The sequence below is a fragment of the Chroicocephalus ridibundus genome, unplaced genomic scaffold, assembly GCF_963924245.1.
Source record: "Chroicocephalus ridibundus unplaced genomic scaffold, bChrRid1.1 SCAFFOLD_575, whole genome shotgun sequence".
Classification (NCBI taxonomy): domain Eukaryota; kingdom Metazoa; phylum Chordata; class Aves; order Charadriiformes; family Laridae; genus Chroicocephalus; species Chroicocephalus ridibundus.
This window is the reverse complement of record NW_026961494.1, coordinates 18,716-40,514: the sequence shown is the minus strand read 5'-3', so window position 1 is coordinate 40,514 and position 21,799 is coordinate 18,716. Positions and strand designations below refer to the sequence as shown.

At 65.8% G+C, this 21,799-nt stretch overlaps 2 protein-coding genes across 3 annotated transcripts; both read right to left on the bottom strand.

Moving 5' to 3' along the window:
- Positions 1 to 856: 856 nt before the first annotated feature.
- PSMD8 (proteasome 26S subunit, non-ATPase 8) lies at positions 857 to 7,505 on the bottom strand. Its single transcript, XM_063321988.1, has 7 exons — positions 7,322 to 7,505; positions 6,040 to 6,112; positions 5,812 to 5,914; positions 5,549 to 5,714; positions 3,359 to 3,459; positions 3,153 to 3,264; positions 857 to 1,202 (listed from the first exon to the last, which is right to left on the bottom strand). The coding sequence occupies exons 1-7, from the start codon at positions 7,475 to 7,477 to the stop codon at positions 1,065 to 1,067; spliced, it is 849 nt and encodes a 282-aa protein (XP_063178058.1). The 5' UTR covers positions 7,478 to 7,505; the 3' UTR covers positions 857 to 1,064.
- Positions 7,506 to 11,092: 3,587 nt separating this feature from the next.
- FOSB (FosB proto-oncogene, AP-1 transcription factor subunit) lies at positions 11,093 to 18,912 on the bottom strand. Of its 2 annotated transcripts, XM_063321992.1 has the most exons (5): positions 18,616 to 18,912; positions 15,290 to 15,601; positions 15,069 to 15,176; positions 11,351 to 11,509; positions 11,093 to 11,208 (listed from the first exon to the last, which is right to left on the bottom strand). In XM_063321992.1, exons 1-5 carry the CDS (start codon positions 18,745 to 18,747, stop codon positions 11,143 to 11,145), a joined length of 777 nt encoding a protein of 258 aa, XP_063178062.1. In that variant the 5' UTR covers positions 18,748 to 18,912; the 3' UTR covers positions 11,093 to 11,142. The 2 variants fall into 2 exon arrangements, with proteins under 2 accessions (XP_063178062.1, XP_063178061.1); XM_063321991.1 differs by having other exon boundaries at positions 11,103 to 11,509.
- Positions 18,913 to 21,799: the final 2,887 nt, after the last annotated feature.

Sequence of the window (21,799 nt, the reverse complement as noted above, 5' to 3'; positions counted from 1 at the left end):
GGCCACCCCCCAAGGCCCCACAGATGCCACCCAGCTCCCCGTGGCCACCCCCCGGCTCTCCGTGGCCACCTCCCCACAGATGCCACCCAAGGCCCACAGATGCCACCCAGCTCTCCGTGGCCACCTCCCACAGATGCCACCCAGCTCTCCATGGCCACCTCCCCACAGATGCCACCCAGCTCTCCGTGGCCACCACACAGCTCTCCGTGGCCACCCCCCCACAGATGCCACCCAGCTCCCCGTGGCCACCCCCCAGCTCTCCGCGGCCACCACCCCACAGACACCACCCAGCCCCCTGTGGCCACCCCCCAAGGCCCCACAGATGCCACCCAGCTCTCTGTGGCCACTACCCAGCTCCCTGTGGCCACCCCCAAGGCCCCACAGATGCCACCCAGCTCCCGTAGCCACCCCCCCACAGATGCCACCCAGCTCTCTGTGGCCACCCCCGGCTCTCCGTGGCCACCTCCCCACAGATACCACCCAAGGCCCCACAGATGCCACCCAGCTCCACGTGGCCACCTCCCCACAGATGCCACCCAGCTCCCTGTGGCCACCCTCCAGCTCTCTGTGGCCACCTCCCCACAGATGCCACCCAAGGCCCCACGGATGCCACCCAGCTCCCCGTGGCCACCCCCCAGCTCCCCACAGATGCCACCCAGCTCCCCGTGGCCACCCCCCAGCTCTCCGTGGCCACCGCCCCCCCCCCCCCCCCCCCCCCCAGCACCCGCAGCTAGAAGAAGCCATCGCTTTATTGAAGGTGACGTCGGGGGGGACACCGGGGGGAGACGGGGGGGGACACCGGGGGAGACGGGGACACAGACACCCCACCCCCCCCCCAAAAGTGTGTGGGGGGGTCCCGTGTGTCGTCCCCCCCCCCCCAAAAAAAACCTCAAAATACGTCAAATCCCCCCCAAAAACCCGCCCCAAGCAGCGGGGTGGGGACGCGCCGACGAAGGGCGTCCCTCCGAGAAACGTCGCGTCGGCCCCCGCCCCAAAAAGGGGGGGGAAAATCCCCCCCTTTCCCCAAAAATAAAAGGGGGGGGAGGGGCTGGCCTACTGGGCTACTAGACGATCATCTCCAGTTGCCGGGCGTACTCGATGACCTGCTTGGCCAGCTCGGTGGAGGGGATGGTGGCGTCTTCCGCCTTCTGCTGGCGGCTGCTGAAGCCGTAGTAGTTGTTGGGCCCCAAAACCCACCCGCGCTGGGGAAAAACGGGGGCAAAACGGGCAAAAACAAGAAAAAATGAGGATTTTTGGTTTTTTTTGGGGGGGGAGGGGGGAGGGGGGGCTTCCCCGCAGGTTTTGGGGGTGTCATGGTGTCGTCGTGTCCCATCCCGTCCCTCCGCCCCCAATCAAGGTACCTTCTCGGTCACCCCGAGAAACCCCCCCCCCCCAGAAAAGCCTCAGAAACCCCCACGAAACGCCCCCCCCCACCCCAAGACGACCCTCCAAAACCCGCCCCCACCCCCAAAGACCCTCCAAACCAACCCCCCCCAATCCAAAGAACCCCCCCCAAACCGCCCCCCCAATCCAAAGAACCCCCCAAAACCCAAGACCCCCCCAAAGACCCTCCAAACCGACCCCCCCAATCCAAAGAACCCCCCCCACAAGACCCCCCCAAAACCCAAGAACCGCCCCCCAAGATGACCCTCCAAAACCCCCCCAAGACCCCTCCAAAACCCCCCCCGAGACCCTCCAAACCCCCCCAAAACCCAAGAACCCCCCCAAGACCCCTCCAAAACCCCCCCGAGACCCTCCAAACCCCCCAACCCAAAGAACCCCCCCAAGACCCCTCCAAAACCCCCTCAAGACCCTCCAAACCCCCCCAACCCAAAGACCCTCCCCAAGACCCCCCCAAAACCCAAGAACCCCCCCCAAAAGGCCCGAGAAGACCCTCCAACCCCCCCCGAGACCCCCCCAAACCCCAAGAACCCCCCCCAAGACCCGAGAAGACCCTCCAACCCCCCCGAGACCCTCCAAACCCCCCCCAACCCAAAGAACCCCCCCCAAGACCACCCCCAAAACCCAAGAACCCCCCCCAAGACCCCTCCAAACCCTCCCCGAGACCCTCTAAACCCCCCAACGCAAAGAACCCCCCCAAGACCCCCCCAAAACCCAAGAACCCCCCCAAGACCCCTCCAAAACCCCCCCAAAAGACCATCCAAGCCCCCCCAAACCCAAAGAACCCCCCCAAGACCCCCCCAAAACCCAAGAACCCCCTCCGAAACCCAAGAAGACCCTCCAAAACCCCCCCCAAGACCCAAGAAAACTCCACGAACCCCCCCCAAGACCCCCCCCAAACCCCAAAACAACCCCCCCAAACCTCAAGAAGACCCTCCAAAACCCCCCTGAGATGCCACAAAAGCCCCCCAGGACCTGCCAAAACCCCCCCGGGACCCCAGAAAACTCCACGAAACCCCTCCAAGACCCCCCCAACCCCCAAAAAACCCCCCCAAACCTCAAGATGACCCTCCAAAACCCCCCTGAGATGCCACAAAAGCCCCCCAGGACCTGCCAAAAACCCCCTGGGACCCCAGAAAACTCCACAAAATCCCCCCCAAGACCCCCCCAACCCCAAGAAACCCCCCCGAGACCCAAGAAGACCCTCCAAAACCCCCCTGAGATGCCATGAAAGCCCCCCAGGACCTGCCAAAACCCCCCCGGGACCCCAGAAAACTCCACGAAATCCCCCCCAAGACCCCCCCCAACCCCAAGAAAACCCCCCGAGACCCAAGAAGACCCTCCAAAACCCCCCTGAGATGCCACGAAAGCCCCCCAGGACCTGCCAAAACCCCCCCGAGACCCAAGAAAACTCCACAAAAGCCCCCCCAAGAACCCCCCCAACCCCAAGAAACCCCCCCAAGACCCAAGAAGACCCTCCAAAACCCCCCTGAGATGCCACGAAAGCCCCCCAGGACCTGCCAAAACCCCCCCGAGACCCAAGAAAACTCCACAAAAGCCCCCCCAAGACCCCCCCCAACCCCAAGAAACCCCCCGAGACCCAAGAAGACCCTCCAAAACCCCCCTGAGATGCCACGAAAGCCCCCCAGGACCTGCCAAAACCCCCCCGAGACCCGAGAAAACTCCACAAAAGCCCCCCCAAGACCCCCCCTGACCCAAACCCCCCCCTAAAGACCCCCCCCCCAAGGTACCTTCTTGGCGTAGTCCGTCATCTTCTTGGGGGTGGTGAAGAAGAGGACGCGGGTGGCCTCGGCGAAGAGGATCTTCTCGTAGGCTTTCTCGATGCAGCCGGCGATTTCATCCCTGGGGTTTTGGGGTGGGGGGGGACACGACATTGAGGTGGGGGGGTGACGCAGGGACATTTTGAGGGGGGGGGACGACACACACGCCACCTCACCGGATGGTGTCCAGCAGGATGTCGATGAAGAAGGTGTAACTCTCCGCCGGGATGTTGCCTTTGGCCAAGAAGACTTTGTTGTAGCTGCCCTCCATCAAATACTGCCGGGGAAAAAGGCCGGGGGGGGGGTCACACGTTGAATCCCCCCCCCCGCCTCAAAAAGCCCCCTAACACCCCCCGCACCCCCCCCCCCCCCCAGAGCAAAAAACCCCACGGCACCCCAACAAGAGCCAAGAAAAGCCCAAGAAACGCCCGCCAAGACCCACCAAAACCCCTCCGAGACCCAACAAAGCTCCACAACAACCCCCCCCCCAGACCCAAAAAAAACCCAAACAGCCCCCCCCCGTGACCCAAAAAAAAAAAAAACCCCAAAGGCCCCCCCAAGAGCCAAAAAAAACCCCAAAAGGCCCCCCCAAGAGCCAAAAAAAACCCCAAAAGGCCCCCCCGAGACCTCACGAAACTGCCCCGAGACGACCACCCAAGATGACCCCCCCAAGACCCAAGCAACCACCCCAAGAAACCCCCCCCCAACCCCCCCAACCCTAAAAACCCCTCCCAAGGCCCAAGATGACCCCCCAAAACCCACCAAGACCTCCCGAAAGCCCCCCAAGACCCACGAAAACCCCCCAAGACCCCCCCCAACCCCAAGGAACCCCCCCCAAGACCCAAGAAGACCCCCTGAAACCCCCCCAAGACTATCCCCAACCCCAAGGAACCCCCCCCAAGACCCCCAAAAAAACCCCCGAAACCCCCCCAAGACCCAAGAAGACCCCCTGAAACCCCCCAAGACCCCCCCCAACCCCAAGGAACCCCCCCAAGACCCCCAAAAAAACCCCCGAAACCCCCCCAAGACCCAAGAAGACGCCCCAAAACCCCCCCAAGACCCCCCAAACCCCAAGGAACCCCCTAAGACCCACCAAGACCTCCCGAAACCCCCCCAAGACCCAAGAAGACCCCCTGAAACCCCCCCAAGACCCCCCCCCAACCCCAAGGAACCCCCTGAAACACACCCAAGACACCCCCAACCCCAAGGAACCCCCCCCAAGACCACCAAGACCCCATGAAAGCTCCACCAAGACCTCCCGAAACCCCCCCCCCAAGGCCCAAGAAGACCCCCTGAAACACCCCAAAGACCCCCCCAAAAAACCCCAAACACCCCCCAAGCCCCCCCCAACCCCAAGGAACCCCCTGAAACACCCCCAAGACACCCCCAACCCCAAGGAACCCCCCTAAGACCCACCAAGACCTCATGAAAGCTCCACCAAGACCTCCCGAAACCCCCCCAAGACCCAAGACGACCCCCCGAAACCCCCCAAGACCCAAGAAGACCCCCCGAAACATCCCGAAGACCCCCAAAAAAACCCCCAAACACCCCCAAGCTCCCCCCCAACCCCAAGGAACCCCCCCAAGACCTCATGAAAGCTCCACCAAGACCCAAGAAAACGCCCTGAAAGCCCCCCAAGACCCCTCCCAACCCCAAGGAACCCCCCCCAAGACCACCAAGACCCCATGAAAGCTCCACCAAGACCTCCCGAAACCCCACCCAAGGCCCAAGAAGACCCCCCGAAACACCCCGAAGACCCCCAAAAAAAACCCCAAACACCCCCAAGCCCCCCCCAACCCCAAGGAACCCCCCCAAGACCACCCGAAATCCCCCCAAGGCCCAAGAAGACCCCCCGAAACACCCCGAAGTCCCCCAAAAAACCCCCCAAACACCCCCAAGCTCCCCCCCAACCCCAAGGAACCCCCCCAAGACCTCATGAAAGCTCAACCAAGACCCAAGAAAACGCCCTGAAAGCCCCCCAAGACCCCTCCCAACCCCAAGGAACCCCCCCCAAGACCACCAAGACCCCATGAAACTCCACCAAGACCTCCCGAAACCCCCCCCAAGGCCCAAGAAGACCCCCCGAAACACCTCGAAGACCCCCCAAAAGAACCCCAAGCCCCCCCCAACCCCAAGGAACCCCCCCCCAAGACCACCCGAAATCCCCCCAAGGCCCAAGAAGACCCCCTGAAACCCCCCCAAGACCATCCCCAACCCCAAGGAACCCCCCCAAGACCTCATGAAAGCTCCACCAAGACCCAAGAAAACGCCCTGAAAGCCCCCCAAGACCCCTCCCAAACCCCAAGGAACGCCCCCATCCCCCCCCCCCCCCAACCAAGACCCCCGAACCCCCCCCCCGCCCCCACCTGCTCGAGGGAGACGGGGTGTTTGATGTAGACGTTGCTCTGGATCTCCTTGGCCGGCAGGCGCTCCAGCTCCGTGTGGAACTCGGCCACCCGGTTCTGGGAGAGCAGGAAGAGCAGGTTCAACCCCAGCAGCTGGTGCTTGTAGGCCGATTCCGGCAGCTCCTCCCTGGCGGGGTGGGGTGGGGGGGGGTTAAAAAAGGGAGTTGGGGGGGGGGTTGGCTAGCAGAAGAGGCAGGTGGCTAGTAGCCCTCCCCCTCGCTCACTTGTAGTCGAAGTAGTAGCACTTGAGCTGGGCCATGTAGCGCTCGAAGGAGGGGATGTCCTTCTTCAGGATGCTCCACTGCGCCCCGATCTCCAGGATGTCCCCTGGCGAGGGAGGGTGGGGGGCGTAAAATTGAGGGGGGGGGGGGGGTCGTTGAGGTTGTCCCCCCCCCTCCCCGTCCTGTGTCATCGTGTCGTCCCCCTCCCCGCCATCCCGAGGTGACACTCACGGGCCAGGATGAGCTGCTGCTTGGTGAGTTTGGTGCCGGTGGTAGGCAGAAAGTTGAGCTCCAGCAGGGCCAGCTGTGGAGGGGGGGGGACACAGTGAGGGGGGGGGGACACACACAGTGAGGGGGGGACACACACACCCCCCCACACACCGTCAGACCCCCCCCGCCGCCGCCGCCTGACGAGCTTAATTAATATTTGCGGGCAGCTGCGGGAAGTGGGGTGCCCCCAGGGCGGTGGGGGGGGGACGACGGACCCTGACTCATACCCCCCCCCCCCGCGGTGTAATTAAAGCTTCCGGCTGACGAGGCGGCACACACCCCCCCCAGCCCCAGAGACACCCCCCCCTTCCATTTCCAGAGGGGTCCCCCCCCTCACTCCCAGCACACCCCCCCTCGCCCCCAGACCCCCCCCCCCCAGGCCTCTCCTCGCCCCCAGACTCCCCCCCCCCCAAGCCCACACGCCCCCCCCCCCCCCAAGGCCTCCCTTCATTCCTAGAGCCCCCCCCGAGGCCCCCTCTCGCCCCCAGACTACCCCCCCCGAGGCCTCCCCTCACTCCCAGACGCCCCCCCTGGGCCCCCCCTCGCCCCCAGCCCCCTCCCCCCCAGCCCCAGGGACCCCCCCCAAGTCCACACGCCCCCCCCCGCCCCCCCAAGGCCTCCCTTCATTCCTAGAGCCCCCCCCGAGGCCCCCTCTCGCCCCCAGACCCCCCCCCCCGAGGCCTCCCCCCACTCCCAGACACCCCCCCAGGCCCCCCCTCGCCCCCAGACTCCCCCCCCCCCCAGCCCCAGGGATCCCCCCCCAAGGCCTCCCCCAAGCCCACACACCCCCCCTCGCCCCCCCCAAGGCCTGCCTTCATTCCTAGAGCCCTCCCCGAGGCCCCCCCTCGCCCCCAGACCCCCCCCCCCGAGGCCTCCCCTCACTCACAGACACCCCCCCTGGGCCCCCCCTCGCCCCCAGACTCCCCCCCCCCAGCCCCAGGGACCCCCCCACCAAGTCCACACGCCCCCCCCGCCCCCCCAAGGCCTCCCTTCATTCCTAGAGCCCCCCCCGAGGCCCCCTCTCGCCCCCAGACCCCCCCCCCCCGCCGAGGCCTCCCCTCACTCCCAGACGCCCCCCCTGGGCCCCCCCTCGCCCCCAGCCCCCTCCCCCCCAGCCCCAGGGACCCCCCCCAAGGCCTCTCTCTCAATCCCACACACCCCCCCCCAAGGCCTCCCCTCACCCCGAGGCCTTCCCTCATCCCCGGCTCCCCCCCCACACGCTGTTTTCACCCCCCTCCCGCACCTTGAGGCGGCCCAAGGCCTCCCCGCACTTGCTGAGGTTGGGGCTCTTGCGGCTCCACTCGCCCTTGAGCTGCTCGTACATGCCGGCCGCCGCCTTCAGCCCCCCGGCCCCCTCCGCCCCGTTCACCACCAGCCCGGCCGCCGCCATCGCCGCCATGAATCGGCACCGCGACGCGCGCGCGCGACACCCCCCGCCGCCTTTTACGGCCGACGCACGGCCGCGCTTGACGGCCGGCCCCGTCTCTCCCTGGCAACGGCCGCCGGCAACGCCCCCTAGCAACGCCACGCCCCCCTAGCGACGCCCCAGCCAATGGCAGCGAGGGGGCGTGGCGAAGGGCGCGGGAGCCGGGGCGGCGCATGCGCAGAGGGCGCGGGACGCGCCGTATCGGGACCTATAGGGCAGCGCTTAGGGAGCTATAGGGCGATGTACGGACCTATAGCGCACCGTGTATTGCCCTATAGCACCGTATAGGGCACCCTATAGGGACCTATAGTGCGATATCTACGGCCCTAGAGCGCGCCGTGTGGCCCTAGAGCGCACTGTATGGCCCTATAGGGCAATGGGTGGCCCTATAGCGCGCTGTATGGCCCTATAGGGCAATGGGCGGACCTATAGCGCACCGTATATGGCCCTATAGCTCACAATACGGCCCTATAGCACACCCTCTGTGGCCCCACAGCACACTGTATAGCGCCGTAGGGCACCGTGGGGCCCTATAGCACAATGTATAGCCCCATAGCACACCCTATGTGGCCCCCCCAAGGATCTCTGACCCACAGGTTCTACGTCCCCATGGCTTCATGTCCCCTTGAAGCCCCCTGACCCACAGCTTCCACGTCCCCACGTCCTCCTGAAGCTCCCTGACCCACAGTTCCCACGTCCCCAAGGATCTCCGACCCATGGGCTCCTTCTCCCCATAGCTCCATGTCCCCTTGAAGCCCCCTGACCCACAGCTTCCACGTCCCCAAGGATCTCCGACCCATGGGCTCCTTCTCCCCATAGCTCCATGTCCCCTTGAAGCCCCCTGACCCACAGCTTCCACGTCCCCAAGGATCTCCAACCCACAGGCTCCTTCTCCCCATAGCTCCATGTCCCCTTGAAGCTCCCTGACCCACACGTTCCACGTCCCCATGTCCTCCTGAAGCTCCCTGACCCACAGCTCCCACATCCCCAGGGATCCCCGACCCACGGTCTCCTTCTCCCCATAGCTCCCCGACCCACGGCGTCCCTCTCCCTCCCCAAGCCCCCCAACCAGCCCTGACCCACCCCCCCAAGGTCCCCATGAACCCGGGGCAACTCCGCGACCCCACGGGACCCCCAACCCCTCTCCTCCCCGAGACCCCCAGAAGGGTGGCCGTGGGTCCGGCGAGGAAGAAGAGACGGGGGGCGGTGTTGGGGGGGGACACACAGAACAGAGAGGGGGGGGACACGGGGGGGGCCGATGCCGAAGCTGCTTTTTATTGGCCACGGTGGGACGGGGCGAGCGCGGAGCGGTCACGAGTACAGCACAGGCGACGACAATAATAACAATAATTAATTAATTACAAATAATAATAATAACAATAATAAAAAAATTAAACATCTCCCCACCCCCCCTCCCCCCCTCCCCGGGGAGGGGGAGGGGGCGCTCGGCGGCCCCCCCCCTCCCCAAGCGACAAAAATATATATATTTAAGAGAAAGAGGGAAAAAAAGAGAGGAAAAAGGACAAAGTCAACGCTGGCGAAGCTCGGGGACGGCGCGGGGGCAGGGGGGGGGGACGCCAGAGCCACCGGTGGGACCTGGGTGAGGGAAGGGGGGGGGGATGGGCACCTCCGAGGTGATGGAGATGCTCCAAGGACCCCCCCCCCCCCGGGGTGGTGGGGACGTAGAATGGGCACCTCCGGGGTGATGGAGATGCTTCACGGACCCCATGGGATGACGGCGATGGGGGAGAGACACCTCGAAGGTGATGGAGACACCACTGGAACCTTCTCCGGGTGGTGGAAACCGGGCAGGAACATCTCCCAAAGGACGGAGACGTTGGTGAACCCCCATGAGATGATGGGGATGGGGGGCAAACACCTCTAAGGTCAAGGAAACACCACAAGAACCTTCTCTGGGTGGTGGAAACTGGGCAGGAACATCTCCCGAAGGATTTAGACATTGGTGAACCCCCACGAGATGACGGGGATGGGGGGACAGACACCTCTGAGGTGATGGAGACACCACTGGAACCTTCCCTGGGTGGTGGAAACTGGGCAGGAACATCTCCAGAGGGATGGAGATGTTGGTGAACCCCCATGAGATGATGGGGATGGAGGGCAGACACCTCTAAGGTCAAGGAAACACCACTAGAACCTTCTCCAAGTGGTGAAAACTGGGCAGGAACATCTCCAAAAGGATGGAGACATTGGTGAACCCCCACGAGATGACGGGGATGGGGGGACAGACACCTCTGAGGTGATGGAGACACCACTGGAACCTTCCCTGGGTGGTGGAAACCGGGCAGGAACATCTCCAGAGGGATGGAGATGTTGGTGAACCCCCATGAGATGATGGGGATGGGGGGCAAACACCTCTAAGGTCAAGGAAACACCACAAGAACCTTCTCTGGGTGGTGGAAACTGGGCAGGAACATCTCCCGAAGGATTTAGACGTTGGTGAACCCCCACGAGATGACGGGGATGGGGGGACAGACACCTCTGAGGTGACGGAGACACCACTGGAACCTTCCCTGGGTGGTGGAAACTGGGCAGGAACATCTCCAGAGGGATGGAGATGTTGGTGAACCCCCATGAGATGATGGGGATGGGGGGCAGACACCTCTAAGGTCAAGGAAACACCACAAGAACCTTCTCCAGGTGGTGGAAGCCTGACAGAAACATCTCCAAAAGGATGGAGATGTCACGCGAACCCCCATGAGATGATGGGGATGGGGGACAAAGACCCCTAAGGTCAAGGAAACACCACAACCACCTTCTCCGGGTGGTGGAAACCAAATCGGAAACATCTCCAAAAGGATGGAGACGTTGGTGAACCCCCACGAGATGATGGGGATGGAGGGCAAACACCTCTAAGGTCAAGGAAACACCACAAGAACCTTCTCCGGGTGGTGGAAACCGGGCAGGAACATCTCCAAAAGGATGGGGACGTTGGTGAACCCCCACGAGATGATGGGGATGGAGGGCAAACACCTCTAAGGTCAAGGAAACACCACAACAACCTTCTCCAGGTGGTGGAAACCAATCAGAAACATCTCCAAAAGGATGGAGACGTTGGTGAACCCCCATGAGATGATGGGGATGGGGGGCAAACACCTCTAAGGTCAAGGAAACACCACAAGAACCTTCTCCGGGTGGTGGAAACCGGGCAGGAACATCTCCAAAAGGATGGAGACGTTGGTGAACCCCCATGAGATGATGGGGATGGGGGGGGGACGGACCCCTCTAAAGCAGCCAGGAGGCCGCAGGAACGATGGAGCCCCATCGGGGCCACCTCCACCGCGCCAGCCCCACGGCTGACACACCCTCCCCCACGCCTCCCTCCAGGCGCCGAAGCCGCCCTTCAACCTCACCAACCCATCCAAAAAAAAAAAAGACCGAAAAAGAAAAAAAAAAAACTTAAAAAAAAAATAAAAAATAGGGGATGGGGGGCGGGGGGGGGGAAAAAAAGAGCCAAAAACCCACCACCTGGGGGAAGGGAGGAGGTGCCCGTTTTGGGGGGTTTTTTTGGGGGGTGGGGTTGGTTTTTGGTGGGTTTTTTTTTTTTTTTTGTTTCGGATTTTTTTTTTGTTGTGGTTTTTGGGTATTTTTTTTTCACAACGCGAGGAGCGAGGGAGAGTTCAAGGAGTCCGAGGACTGGTCGCTGCTGCTGCTCCGCTGATGCGAGGCTCCGCAGGTGGCTCCCTCTGGGTGGGTGAACACAAACGGAGACGCGGAAGAGGGGTTAGGTGGCCCCGTGGGGACCCCGGGGACGAAGCAGCAGCCGCCGGGGTGGAACGAGCCCGGGGGTGGGAAAGCCGCCGGTTCTTCCTTGCCCAGGGCGCTCACCTCCACGGGGCCGGCACCCAAAGGACCCAGGTCCTCGAAGGGGAGCTTGCAGGCCGGGGCGTGGGCCACCAGGACGAATTCCAACCTCTCCTTCTCCTTCCGCAGCTCCGCGATCTCCGACTCCAACTCCGCCTTCTCCTCCTCCAGCTGGTCCGTCTCCTGGGGGAGGGGACCCGGAGGTGAGGTGGGGAAGACGAGACCCCCCCCCCGGGCGCCCAACCCTGGGGACGTCACCCGCCCCCGGGCCCCAGGATGGGGTCTTTCCTCCCTCCCCGTGTCCCCATCCCACGTCCCCCGCTCAAGGGGACGTCATTGTCCTCCTCCAGCACCTTCATGGCCCCGTCCGTCCCCATCCCACGTCCCCCGCTCAAGGGGACGTCATTGTCCTCCTCCAGCACCTTCATGGCCCCGTCCGTCCCCATCTGTCCCCATCCCACGTCCCCCACTCAAGGGGACGTCATTGTCCTCCTCCAGCACCTTCATGGCCCTGTCTGTCCCCATCCCACGTCCCCCACTCAAGGGGACGTCATTGTCCTCCTCCAGCACCTTCATGGCCCCATCTGTCCCCATCCCACGTCCCCCGCTCAAGGGGACGTCATTGTCCTCCTCCAGCACCTTCATGGCCCCGTCCGTCCCCATCTGTCCCCATCCCACGTCCCCCGCTCAAGGGGACGTCATTGTCCTCCTCCAGCACCTCCATGGCCCCGTCCGTCCCCATCCCACGTCCCCCACTCAAGGGGACGTCATTGTCCTCCTCCAGCACCTTCATGGCCCCGTCCGTCCCCATCTGTCCCCATCCCACGTCCCCCGCTCAAGGGGACATCATTGTCCTCCTCCAGCACCTTCATGGCCCCGTCCGTCCCCATCTGTCCCCATCCCACGTCCCCCGCTCAAGGGGACGTCATTGTCCTCCTCCAGCACCTTCATGGCCCCATCCGTCCCCATCTGTCCCCATCCCACGTCCCCCGCTCAAGGGGACGTCATTGTCCTCCTCCAGCACCTTCATGGCCCCGTCCATCCCCATCTGTCCCCATCCCACGTCCCCCACTCAAGGGGACGTCATTGTCCTCCTCCAGCACCTTCATGTCCCTGTCTGTCCCCATCCAACGTCCCCTGCCCATGGAGATGGCACTGTCCTCCTCCAGCATCTCCGCGTCCCCATCCCATGTCCCCTGCTCATGGAGATGGCACTGTCCTCCTCCAGCACCTTCATGTCCCATCCCATGTCCCCCGCTCATGGGGACGTCATTGTCCTCCTCCAGCACCTTCATGTCCCTGTCTGTCCCCATCCAACGTCCCCTGCCCATGGAGATGGCATTGTCCTCCTCCAGCATCTCCACGTCCCCATCTGTCTCCATCCCATGTCCCCTGCTTATGGGGACGGCATCGTCCTCCTCCAGCATCTCCACGTCCCCATCTGTCCCCATCCCATGGAGATGGCATTGTCCTGCTCCAGCATCTCCACATTCCCATCCCATGTCTCCATCTGTCCCCACCCCATGTCCCCTGCTCAAGGGGATGGCACTGTCCTCCTCCAGCATCTCCACGTCCCCATCTGTCCCCATCCCATGTCTCCATCTGTCCCCATCCCATGTCCCCTGCTCAAGGGGATGGCACTGTCCTCCTCCAGCATCTCCACGTCCCCATCTGTCCCCATCCCATGTCTCCATCTGTCCCCATCCCATGTCCCCATCCAATGTCCCCTGCTCATGGAGATGGCACTGTCCTCCTCCAGCATCTCCATGTCCCCATCCCACATCCCCTTCCCATGGGGACAGCATCGTCCTCCTCCAGCATCTCCACGTCCCCATCTGTCCCCATCCCATGTCCCCCGCTCATGGAGATGGCACTGTCCTCCTCCAGCACCTTCATGTCCCCGTCTGTCCCCATCCCATGTCCCTGCCCATGGGGACAGCATCGTCCTCCTCCAGCATCTCCACGTCCCCATCTGTCCCCATCCCACGTCCCCTGCTCAAGGAGATGGCACTGTCCTCCTCCAGCATCTCCACATCCCCATCTGTCCCCATCCCATGTCTCCATCTGTCCCCATCCCATGTCCCCATCCAATGTCCCCTGCTCAAGGAGATGGCACTGTCCTCCTCCAGCATCTCCATATCCCCATCCCATGTCCCTGTCTGTCACCATCCCACGTCCCTGTCTGTCACCATCCCACGTCCCCCCGCTCCTGAGGACAGTATTGTCCCCTTCCAGCCTCCCTGGGTGTCCATCTGTCCCCATCCCACGTCCCCTGCTCATGGGGACGGCATCGTCCTCCTGCAGCATCTCCACGTCCCCGTCTGTCCCCCTCTGGTGTCCCCCGTTCCTGGGGATGACATTGTCTCCCTCCGCCATCCCTGAGCATCAATCTGTCCCCTCTGATGTCCCCAGCTCCTGGGGACAGTCTTGGACCTCTGTGGTATCATCGTCCCCAGGGACCGGGCTGTCCCCTTCCCGGGTCCCCAGCTCCAAGGGACATCGCTGTCCCCTTCCAGCCTCCCTGGGGACACTCTTGTCCCCATCCAACGTCCCCAGCTCCCCAAGATGCTGCACCCGGTGGTGTCCAACTGTCCCCTCCAGCACAGCCGGGTCCTGGGGACACCACTGTCCCCATCAAGTGTCCCCACATCCCCGGGGTTCTGCAGGCACCAACTGTCCCCCATCACCATCGTCGTCATCATCATCATCACCCCCTTCCAACGTCCCCATGGCCTTGGGGACACCACTGTCCCCATATCCCTGGAATCGGGGTCTACAGGCACCAACTGACCCCATCACCATCATCATCGCCCCCTTCCAACATCCCCATGGCCTTGGGGACACCACTGTCCCCCTCTGCTCCTAGAGTCCCCCACTGTCCCCTTCCAAGGCCAACCCAACCAACGTCCCCATGGCCTTGGGGACACCACTGTCCCCCTCTGCTCCTATAGTCCCCCACTGTCCCCTTCCAAGCCCAACCCAACCAACGTCCCCATGGCCTTGGGGCCACCACCGGCCCCATTGAGTGTCCCCACATCCTTGGGGGTCTACAGGCACCAACTCTGCCCATCATCATCATCATCACCCTCTTCCAACGTCCCCACGGCCTTGGGGACACCACTGGCCCCATCGAGTGTCCCCACATCCCTGGGGGTCTACAGGCACCAACTGACCCCATCACCATCGTCATCATCATCATCATCGCTCCCTTCCAACATCCCCACGGCCTTGGGGACACCACTGTCCCCCTCTGCTCCTATAGTCCCCAACTGTCCCCTTCCAAGGCCAACCCAACCAACGTTCCCATGGCCTTGGGGCCACCACCGGCCCCATTGAGTGTCCCCACATCCCTGGGGGTCTACAGGCACCAACTGACCCCATCATCATCATCATCGCCCCCTTCCAACGTCCCCACGGCCTTGGGGACACCACTGTCCCCCTCTGCTCCTATAGTCCCCAACTGTCCCCTTCCAAGCCCAACCCAACCAACGTCCCCATGGCCTTGGGGCCACCACCGGCCCCATTGAGTGTCCCCACATCCCTGGGGGTCTACAGGCGCCAACTGTCCCCATCATCATCACCATCACCCTCTTCCAACGACCCCACGGCCTTGGGGACACCACCGGCCCCAAACGTCCCCAGGAACTCAACCCCCGTAGACTTCCATCAACCCACCCCCGCGATGTCCCCAACCCAACCCCCACCCCGGGTGACGCCGCCGCGTCCCCCCTCGAGCGCTCACCGCCTGCAGCCGATCCGTCAGCTCCCGGCGTCGGTTCCGGCATTTGGCCGCCGCCAACTTGTTCCTCTCCCTCCGCACCCGCCGCTTCTCCTCCTCCTCGGGCGTCAGCTGCCGGAAGGACCGCCACCGTCAGACGGTTGTCACCCACGGCCCCCAACCGCCCCTCGGGGTGTCACCCCCCGCCCCGCCACCCACCCACCCACCCGGGGGACGCCACTCACCGTCTCCTCGCGGCTACGCCGGGGCCGGGCGCGGGCGGGACGTGCCGATGGCGGCGGCGGCGGCGCCGTCGTGGGTCCGGCGGCGAAGGCGCCCATTCCCGGCGCGGAATAACTGGGTCCCGGCAGGTCGTAAGGATCCACTTGGGGGTGGGGAGGGGGTGGGGGGTGGGCCATGGGTGCCCCCGGGGGCTGCGACTGGGCCACCGAGGAGATGAGGGTGGGCTGCACCAGCCACTGCAGGTCCTGGCTGGTGGTGATGGCCGTCACCGTGGGCACGAAGGAGCCGGGCATGTCCCCCAGGCCGCCGCACTCCTGCCGAGAGGGGGACAAAAAGTCGGGGGGGGGGGAAGGGAGGGGAGGGGAGGGGGTCAGAGCGGTGCACGACGGCCTCGTGGCCCCGGCACCCGCGTGCAAGAACCGCCCCCCCACCACCACCGACACATGGGCGTTCGTGGCGCCGGCACCCACGTGCGACGCCCTCGGGTCCCTGGCACCCGCGGGCAAGGGGTCCCTGGCACCGACGTGCAAGACACCCCCCCCCCCCGGCACTGATGCACGACACCCTCGTGCCCCGGCAGCCACGTGCAAGGGGTCCCGGCACCCACACGCAACGTTCTTGTGCCCCAGCATCCACGTGCAAGGGCTCCCCGGCACCGATGCACGACACCCTCGTGCCCCGACAGCAACGTGCAAGGGCTCCTGGCACCGACACACAACGTCCTCGTGCCCCGGCACCCATGTGCAAGGGCTCCCTGACACCAACGTGCAAGAAACCCCTGGCACCGACACACAACACCCTCGTGCCCCGACACCCACGTGCAAGGGCTCCCTGGCACCGACGTGCAAGAAACCCCTGGCACTGATACATGACACCCTCGTGCAAGAGCTCCCGGCACTGATGCACGACACCCTTGTGCCCCGGCACCCACGTGCAAGGGCTCCCAGCACCGACGTGCAAGAAACCCCCTGGCACTGATGCGCAAAACCCTCGTGCAAGAGCTCCTGGCGCCAACACACAACGTCCTTGTGCCCCAGCATCCACGTGCAAGGGCTCCCTGGCACCGATGCACGACACCCTCGTGCCCCGGCACCCTCGTGCAAGGGCTCCTGGCACCGACGTGCAAGAAACCCCCCGGCACTGATGCGCGAAACCCTCGTGCAAGAGCTCCTGGCGCCAATGAACAATGTCCTCGTGCCCCTGGCACCTACGTGCAAGGGCTCCCTGGTGCCGACACACAACATCCTCATGGCCTGACACCCACGTGCAAGGGGTCCCTGACACCGACGTGCAAGAAACCCCCCGGCACTGATGCACGACACCCTCGTGCCCTGACAGCAACGTGCAAGGGCTCCCCGGCACCCACACACAACACCCTCGTGCCCCTGGCACCCATGTGCAAGGGGTCCCCGGCACCCACACGCAACGTTCTTGTGCCCCAGCATCCACGTGCAAGGGCTCCCTGGCACCGACGTGCAAGAAACCCCCGGCACTGATGCACGACACCCTCGTGCAAGAGCTCCTGGCACTGATGCACGACACCCTCGTGCCCTGGCACCCACGTGCAAGGGGTCCTGGCACCGACACACAACGTCCTTGTGCCCTGACACCCACGTGCAAGGGCTCCCCGGCACCGACGTGCAAGAAACCCCTCGCACTGATGCGCGAAACCCTCGTGCAAGAGCTCCTGGTGCCAATGCACGACACCCTTGTGCCCTGACACCCTCGTGCAAGGGCTCCCTGGCACCGACACACAACATCCTCATGGCCTGACACCACGTGCAAGGGGTCCCTGTCCCCGACGTGCAAGAAACCCCCCGGCACTGATGCACGACACCCTCGTGCCCTGACAGCAACGTGCAAGGGCTCCCCGGCACCCACACACAACGTCCTCGTGCCCTGACACCCACGTGCAAGGGGTCCCTGTCCCCAGCGTGCAAGAACTCCCCGGCACTGACGCACGACAGCCTCGTGCCCCGACACCCTCGTGCAAGGGGTCCCTGACACCGACGTGCAAGAAACCCCCGGCACTGATGCACGACACCCTCGTGCAAGAGCTCCTGGCACTGATGCACGACACCCTCGTGCCCCGGCACCCACGTGCAAGGGGTCCTGGCACCGACACACAACGTCCTTGTGCCCTGACACCCACGTGCAAGGGCTCCCCGGCACCGACGTGCAAGAAACCCCTCGCACTGATGCGCGAAACCCTCGTGCAAGAGCTCCTGGCGCCAACACACAACATCCTTGTGCCCCAGCACACACGTGCAAGGGCTCCCTGGCACCGACACGCAACGTCCTCGTGCCCCGACACCCACGTGCAAGGGGTTCCTGTCCCCAACGTGCAAGAAACCCCTGGCACTGATGCACGACACCCTCGTGCAAGAGCTCCTGGCGCCAACACACAATGTCCTTGTGCCCCGACAGCCACGTGCAAGGGGTCCCTGGCACTGATGCACAACACCCTCGTGCCCCGGCACCGACACGCAGCGTCCTCGTGCCCCGACAGCCACGTGCAAGGGCTCCCTGGCACCAACGTGCAAGAAACCCCCGGCACCGATGCACGACACCCTCGTGCCCCCGGCACCCTCGTGCAAGGGCTCCTGGCACCGACGTGCAAGAAACCCCCGCCCCGGCACCGATGCACGACACCCTCGTGCCCCCGGCACCCACGTGCAAGGGCGTGCAAGAGCCCCCCCGACACCCCCCCCCCCCCCCGAGCCTGGTGACCCCGTGTGTGCCCCCCCCCCGGGACACCCCTTCTGCCCCCCCCCAGCCCAGGGCACCCTGGGGGGGGTGTGTGTTGGAACGCATCGCCCCCCCCGTTACAGCGGAGGGGGGGGAGGGACACTCATCCCCCCCCCCGCCGGTTGCACCGTGCGCCGTTTTGGGGATAAAACCCCCAAATTTCGCCCCATTTCACTTCCCCGCCCCCCCCCCGCCGCCGCGGCGGCACCGGCGGGGGGCGTGGCCACACAGCGCGAGGGAGGCGTGGTTATGCAAATAAGCAACGCCGCCTCGCAGCGGAGAGGTGGTTGAGCGCGGGGGGGGGGGGGCGTGGTTATGCAAAATAAGAGGGGGGCGTGGCCCCCGCCCTCCCCGTCTCCATAGCGACGCGGGGGGGGGGGTGGGGGGTGGGGGGGAAGAGGCGCCCGCCTCGTTCCAAAATAAACCCGCGCGCGCGCCGGCGCCGCGTCATCACGGAGGGTTCCAGCGCGTCACGCGTTTACGCACGACCCCGCCCCCCTTTCCCACACTCCCCCCCCCCCCCCCCCCTCCCTCCCCCCCTCCCCGGCTCCATTCACGAATCGCGATCGCGGTCATTCACCTGCGCGGCCGCCGCCGCCGCCGCCGCCGGGCTCCCGAAGGAGTCGACCGAGGAGAGGTACTGGGACTCGGCGGAGGGCGAGGAGCTGCAGCGGGAGCCGGAGTCGTAGTCACCGGGGAAACCTTGGTACATGGCCCCGGGGGCCGCCGGGGGCCGCCCCCGCCGCGACAAGGCTGCGGGTCAAGCCACCGGCATCCTCACCGCCCCCGGTTCGGCGGGGTTTGGAGTGATGGAGGTGGGGGGGGTGGGTTGGGGGGGACCTCTCGGTGCCCCGCTCCCGTTGGCCGGTGAAAAGTCTCGGTGCGCCGCTACGAACCCCGGGTTATCCGTCCCAGGCGCCGGTTGGCCGGTGCAAAGCCTCGGTGCGCCGCTACGAGCTCCGGTTCGGCGCTGTGAACCCCGCTGTATCCGTCTCAGGCTCCGGTGAGCCTCTAGAAGCTCCGGTTCTCCGGTACAAAGGCCCGCTGTATCCGTCCCAGGCTCCGGTGAGCCTCTAGAAGCTCCGGTTCTCCCGTCAAAAGCCTCGGTGCGTCCGTCCCAGGCTCCGGTTGGCAGCTACAACCCGCGGTACATCCCTTCCAGGCTCCGGTTCTCCGGTCCAAAGCCCCGGTGCGGCTGTACAAACCCCGCTGCAGCCGTTCCCAGGCTCCGGTTTGCTGGTACAAAGTCCCGGTTCGCCGCTCTAAGCCCCGGTACAATCCGTTTCCCAGGCTCCGGTTCTCCGGTTGCAAAGTCCCGGTTCGGCCGCTATTGAGCTCCGGTAAATCCTTTCCCAGGCTCCCCCCGCCCCGGTTGCCGCCGGTGCAAAGTCCCGGTGAAGGCTCCCGCCGCTTCCCCCCCGGTCTCCGCTTTTTTTATGAATGAACCGCTCAGCCGCCGCGCCGCCGCTTTAATACGGCGGCGCCCCGCCCCTTGCGCTGACGTCACGCCCACCGCCGCCGCTCCTCCGGACCCCCCGGGACCCCCCCGACCCCGCACCCGCCGTCGCCGCCGTTGCCGCTGTCGTTCTGAGGCCCCGGGAACCGCCGCCGCCGTTAAGAGGCTCCGGGACGGGCGGGGAACGGGGGGGATCCCTCGCCCCGCCCCCTCCGGAGTTCCTGTGACGCAATTAGCCATATATGGGCTTGTCTCGGAGTGTTTGTTTGGTATCCTAGCAATGACGTCACAGGGAATCCCTTCGCCGCCGCCGCCGCCGCCGAAAAACGCGTATTAATAGAAACGGGCGCCGCGGTTCTAGAAACGGCCTGAAGCGTCCGGGGCGACGGCCCCGCACCCCCGGTAACCCCCCCCCGGGACCCCCCCCCTCCCGACCCCCCCGGTATCCCCTCCCCCTCCTCCCGCCACGCGGTGACCCCCCCCCCCCCTCCGGTGAGCCCCCGGCACCCCCTTCCCCCCCCCCCCCCTCCCCGGTAACCTGCCCCCGGTGCTCCTTCCCCACCCGGTGACCCCCCCCCAGACCCGGTAACTCCCCCCAGGACACCCCCCCCCACCCGGTAACATCCTCCCGGGAGCCCCCCCCCCCCACAAACGGTAACCCGGCCCCGGTGCTCCTTCCCCAATCGGTGACACACACCCCCCCCCCCGGTAACTTCCCGCTCCCCGGTTACCCCCCACCGGGAGCCCCCCCCACCCGGTGACCCCCCAGCACCCCCTTCCCCCCCCCCCGGTAACCTGCCCCCGGTGCTCCTTCTCCACCCGGTGACCCCCCCGGGATGCCCCCCACCCACCCCGGTGACCCTCCCAGAACCCCCTTTTCCCCCGGTAACGTGCCCCCGGTGCTCCTTCCCCACCCGGTGACCCCCCCCCCCCCCTCCCCCGGTAACTTCCCGCTCCCCGGTGGCGCCGCGGCCCAACGGACCGTCCCGGGGTGGGGGGCGGGTGCCGGTACCGGGGTAACGGGACCCCCCCGACACAAACTCCGGGATGCGGAGCACCGCGGGGTCTCCGGTACCGGATGGTGACACACCGGGGGGGGGGACGACGGGACGTGTCCCGGTACGGGGGTGTCGGTGACCCCGGGGGTGTGTGTGGGGGGGGTGTCCCGGAGGCTGATGTCACCGGTGGGAACCGGCGCTGAGTCACGGCGGGGCCACGGCGACCGGGGGGGGCGGTTGGGGGGGGCAGTTCCCACGCCCCTTCATTCATTCACTCATTGATTCATTGATTCATTCATTCATTCATTCCCCCCCCCCCGTCATTCATTCATGCCCCGCCCCCAGCTCGGGGGGGCGGGGCCGGGGGGGGTAAGGGGGGGTCGCAGCTCCGGTTGTTCCCGGTGTCTCAGTCCCCGGTGTCCCCACCGGGCTCCCCCCAGTGTCCCCCACCCCCGGTCTCTGTGTGTCCCCTCCTGGTGTCCCCCCTCCCCGGTGTCCCCCCGGTCCCTGTGTCCCCTCCTGGTGCCCGCCCTCCCCGGTGTCCCGGTCCCGGTGCCCTCCGGTCCCTGTGTCCCCCCCCACAGTGTCCGGGGGTCCCGGTGCCCCGACCGGGCTCTTCCTGTTGTCCCCCACCCCCGGTCTCGGTGTCCCCCGGTCCCTGTGTCCCCCCTCCCCGGTGTCCCCCGGTCCCGGGGTCCCCCCTCCATGGTGTCCCCTCCCGGTGTCTCCCCCCCACGGTGTCCCCCCACGTTGTCCCCCCTCCCTGGTGTCCCCTCCCGGCGTCCCGGTCCCGGTGTCCCCTCCTGGCGTGTCCCCCCTCTCTGGTGTCCCGTCCCGGTGTCCCCCCTCCCTGATGTCCCCTCCTGGTGTCTCCCCCCCGCGGTGTCCCCCGGTCCCGGTGTCCCCCCCGGGGGATCCCCCCCCCCCCCCGCTGTGTGTCCCCCCCCGGTGTTTCCCCCCCTCCCCCCCCCCCCCGAGGTGTTTCCCCCGTCCCGTCCCCACGTGCCGCCGCGCGCGGCCGGAGTAAACACGGCGCGTGTCGCCCCGGCGACGGCGTTCCATGCCCCTGACGTCACCACGTCCGGCGTCCTTTGTTTACGTCGCGCGGCAACCGCCGTGCCCTTGGCAACGGGGCGGGAGGGGAGGGGGGGGCGTGGCCAGGGGGGCAGGGAGGGGGCGTGGCCAGAGCGGAGGGGGGGCGTGGCCATGGCGGTGAGGGGGCGTGGTCTGCGCCGCCGCGTTCCCGCGCGTTTGGCGGTGCGGGAGGGGACACGGGGGGACACGGGGGGACACGGGGAGCACAAGGGGGG

Bases quoted from the DNA above. Each gene is read 5' to 3' on its own strand.
- PSMD8 (XM_063321988.1), bottom strand. From the start codon at position 7,477: ATGGCGGCGATGGCGGCGGCCGGGCTGGTGGTGAACGGGGCGGAGGGG. The intron at 3,460-5,548 runs GTGGGGGCGGGG...TTTCCCCGGCAG, and splicing joins ACCCCGTCTCCCTCGAGCAG to TATTTGATGGAGGGCAGCTA. The intron at 3,265-3,358 runs GTGAGGTGGCGT...CCAAAACCCCAG, and splicing joins ATCCTGCTGGACACCATCCG to GGATGAAATCGCCGGCTGCA.
- FOSB (XM_063321991.1), bottom strand. From the start codon at position 18,747: ATGTACCAAGGTTTCCCCGGTGACTACGACTCCGGCTCCCGCTGCAGC. The intron at 15,602-18,615 runs GTGAATGACCGC...CCCTCTCGGCAG, and splicing joins CGGCGGCGGCGGCCGCGCAG to GAGTGCGGCGGCCTGGGGGA. The intron at 15,177-15,289 runs GTGAGTGGCGTC...TCCTTCCGGCAG, and splicing joins GGCGTAGCCGCGAGGAGACG to CTGACGCCCGAGGAGGAGGA.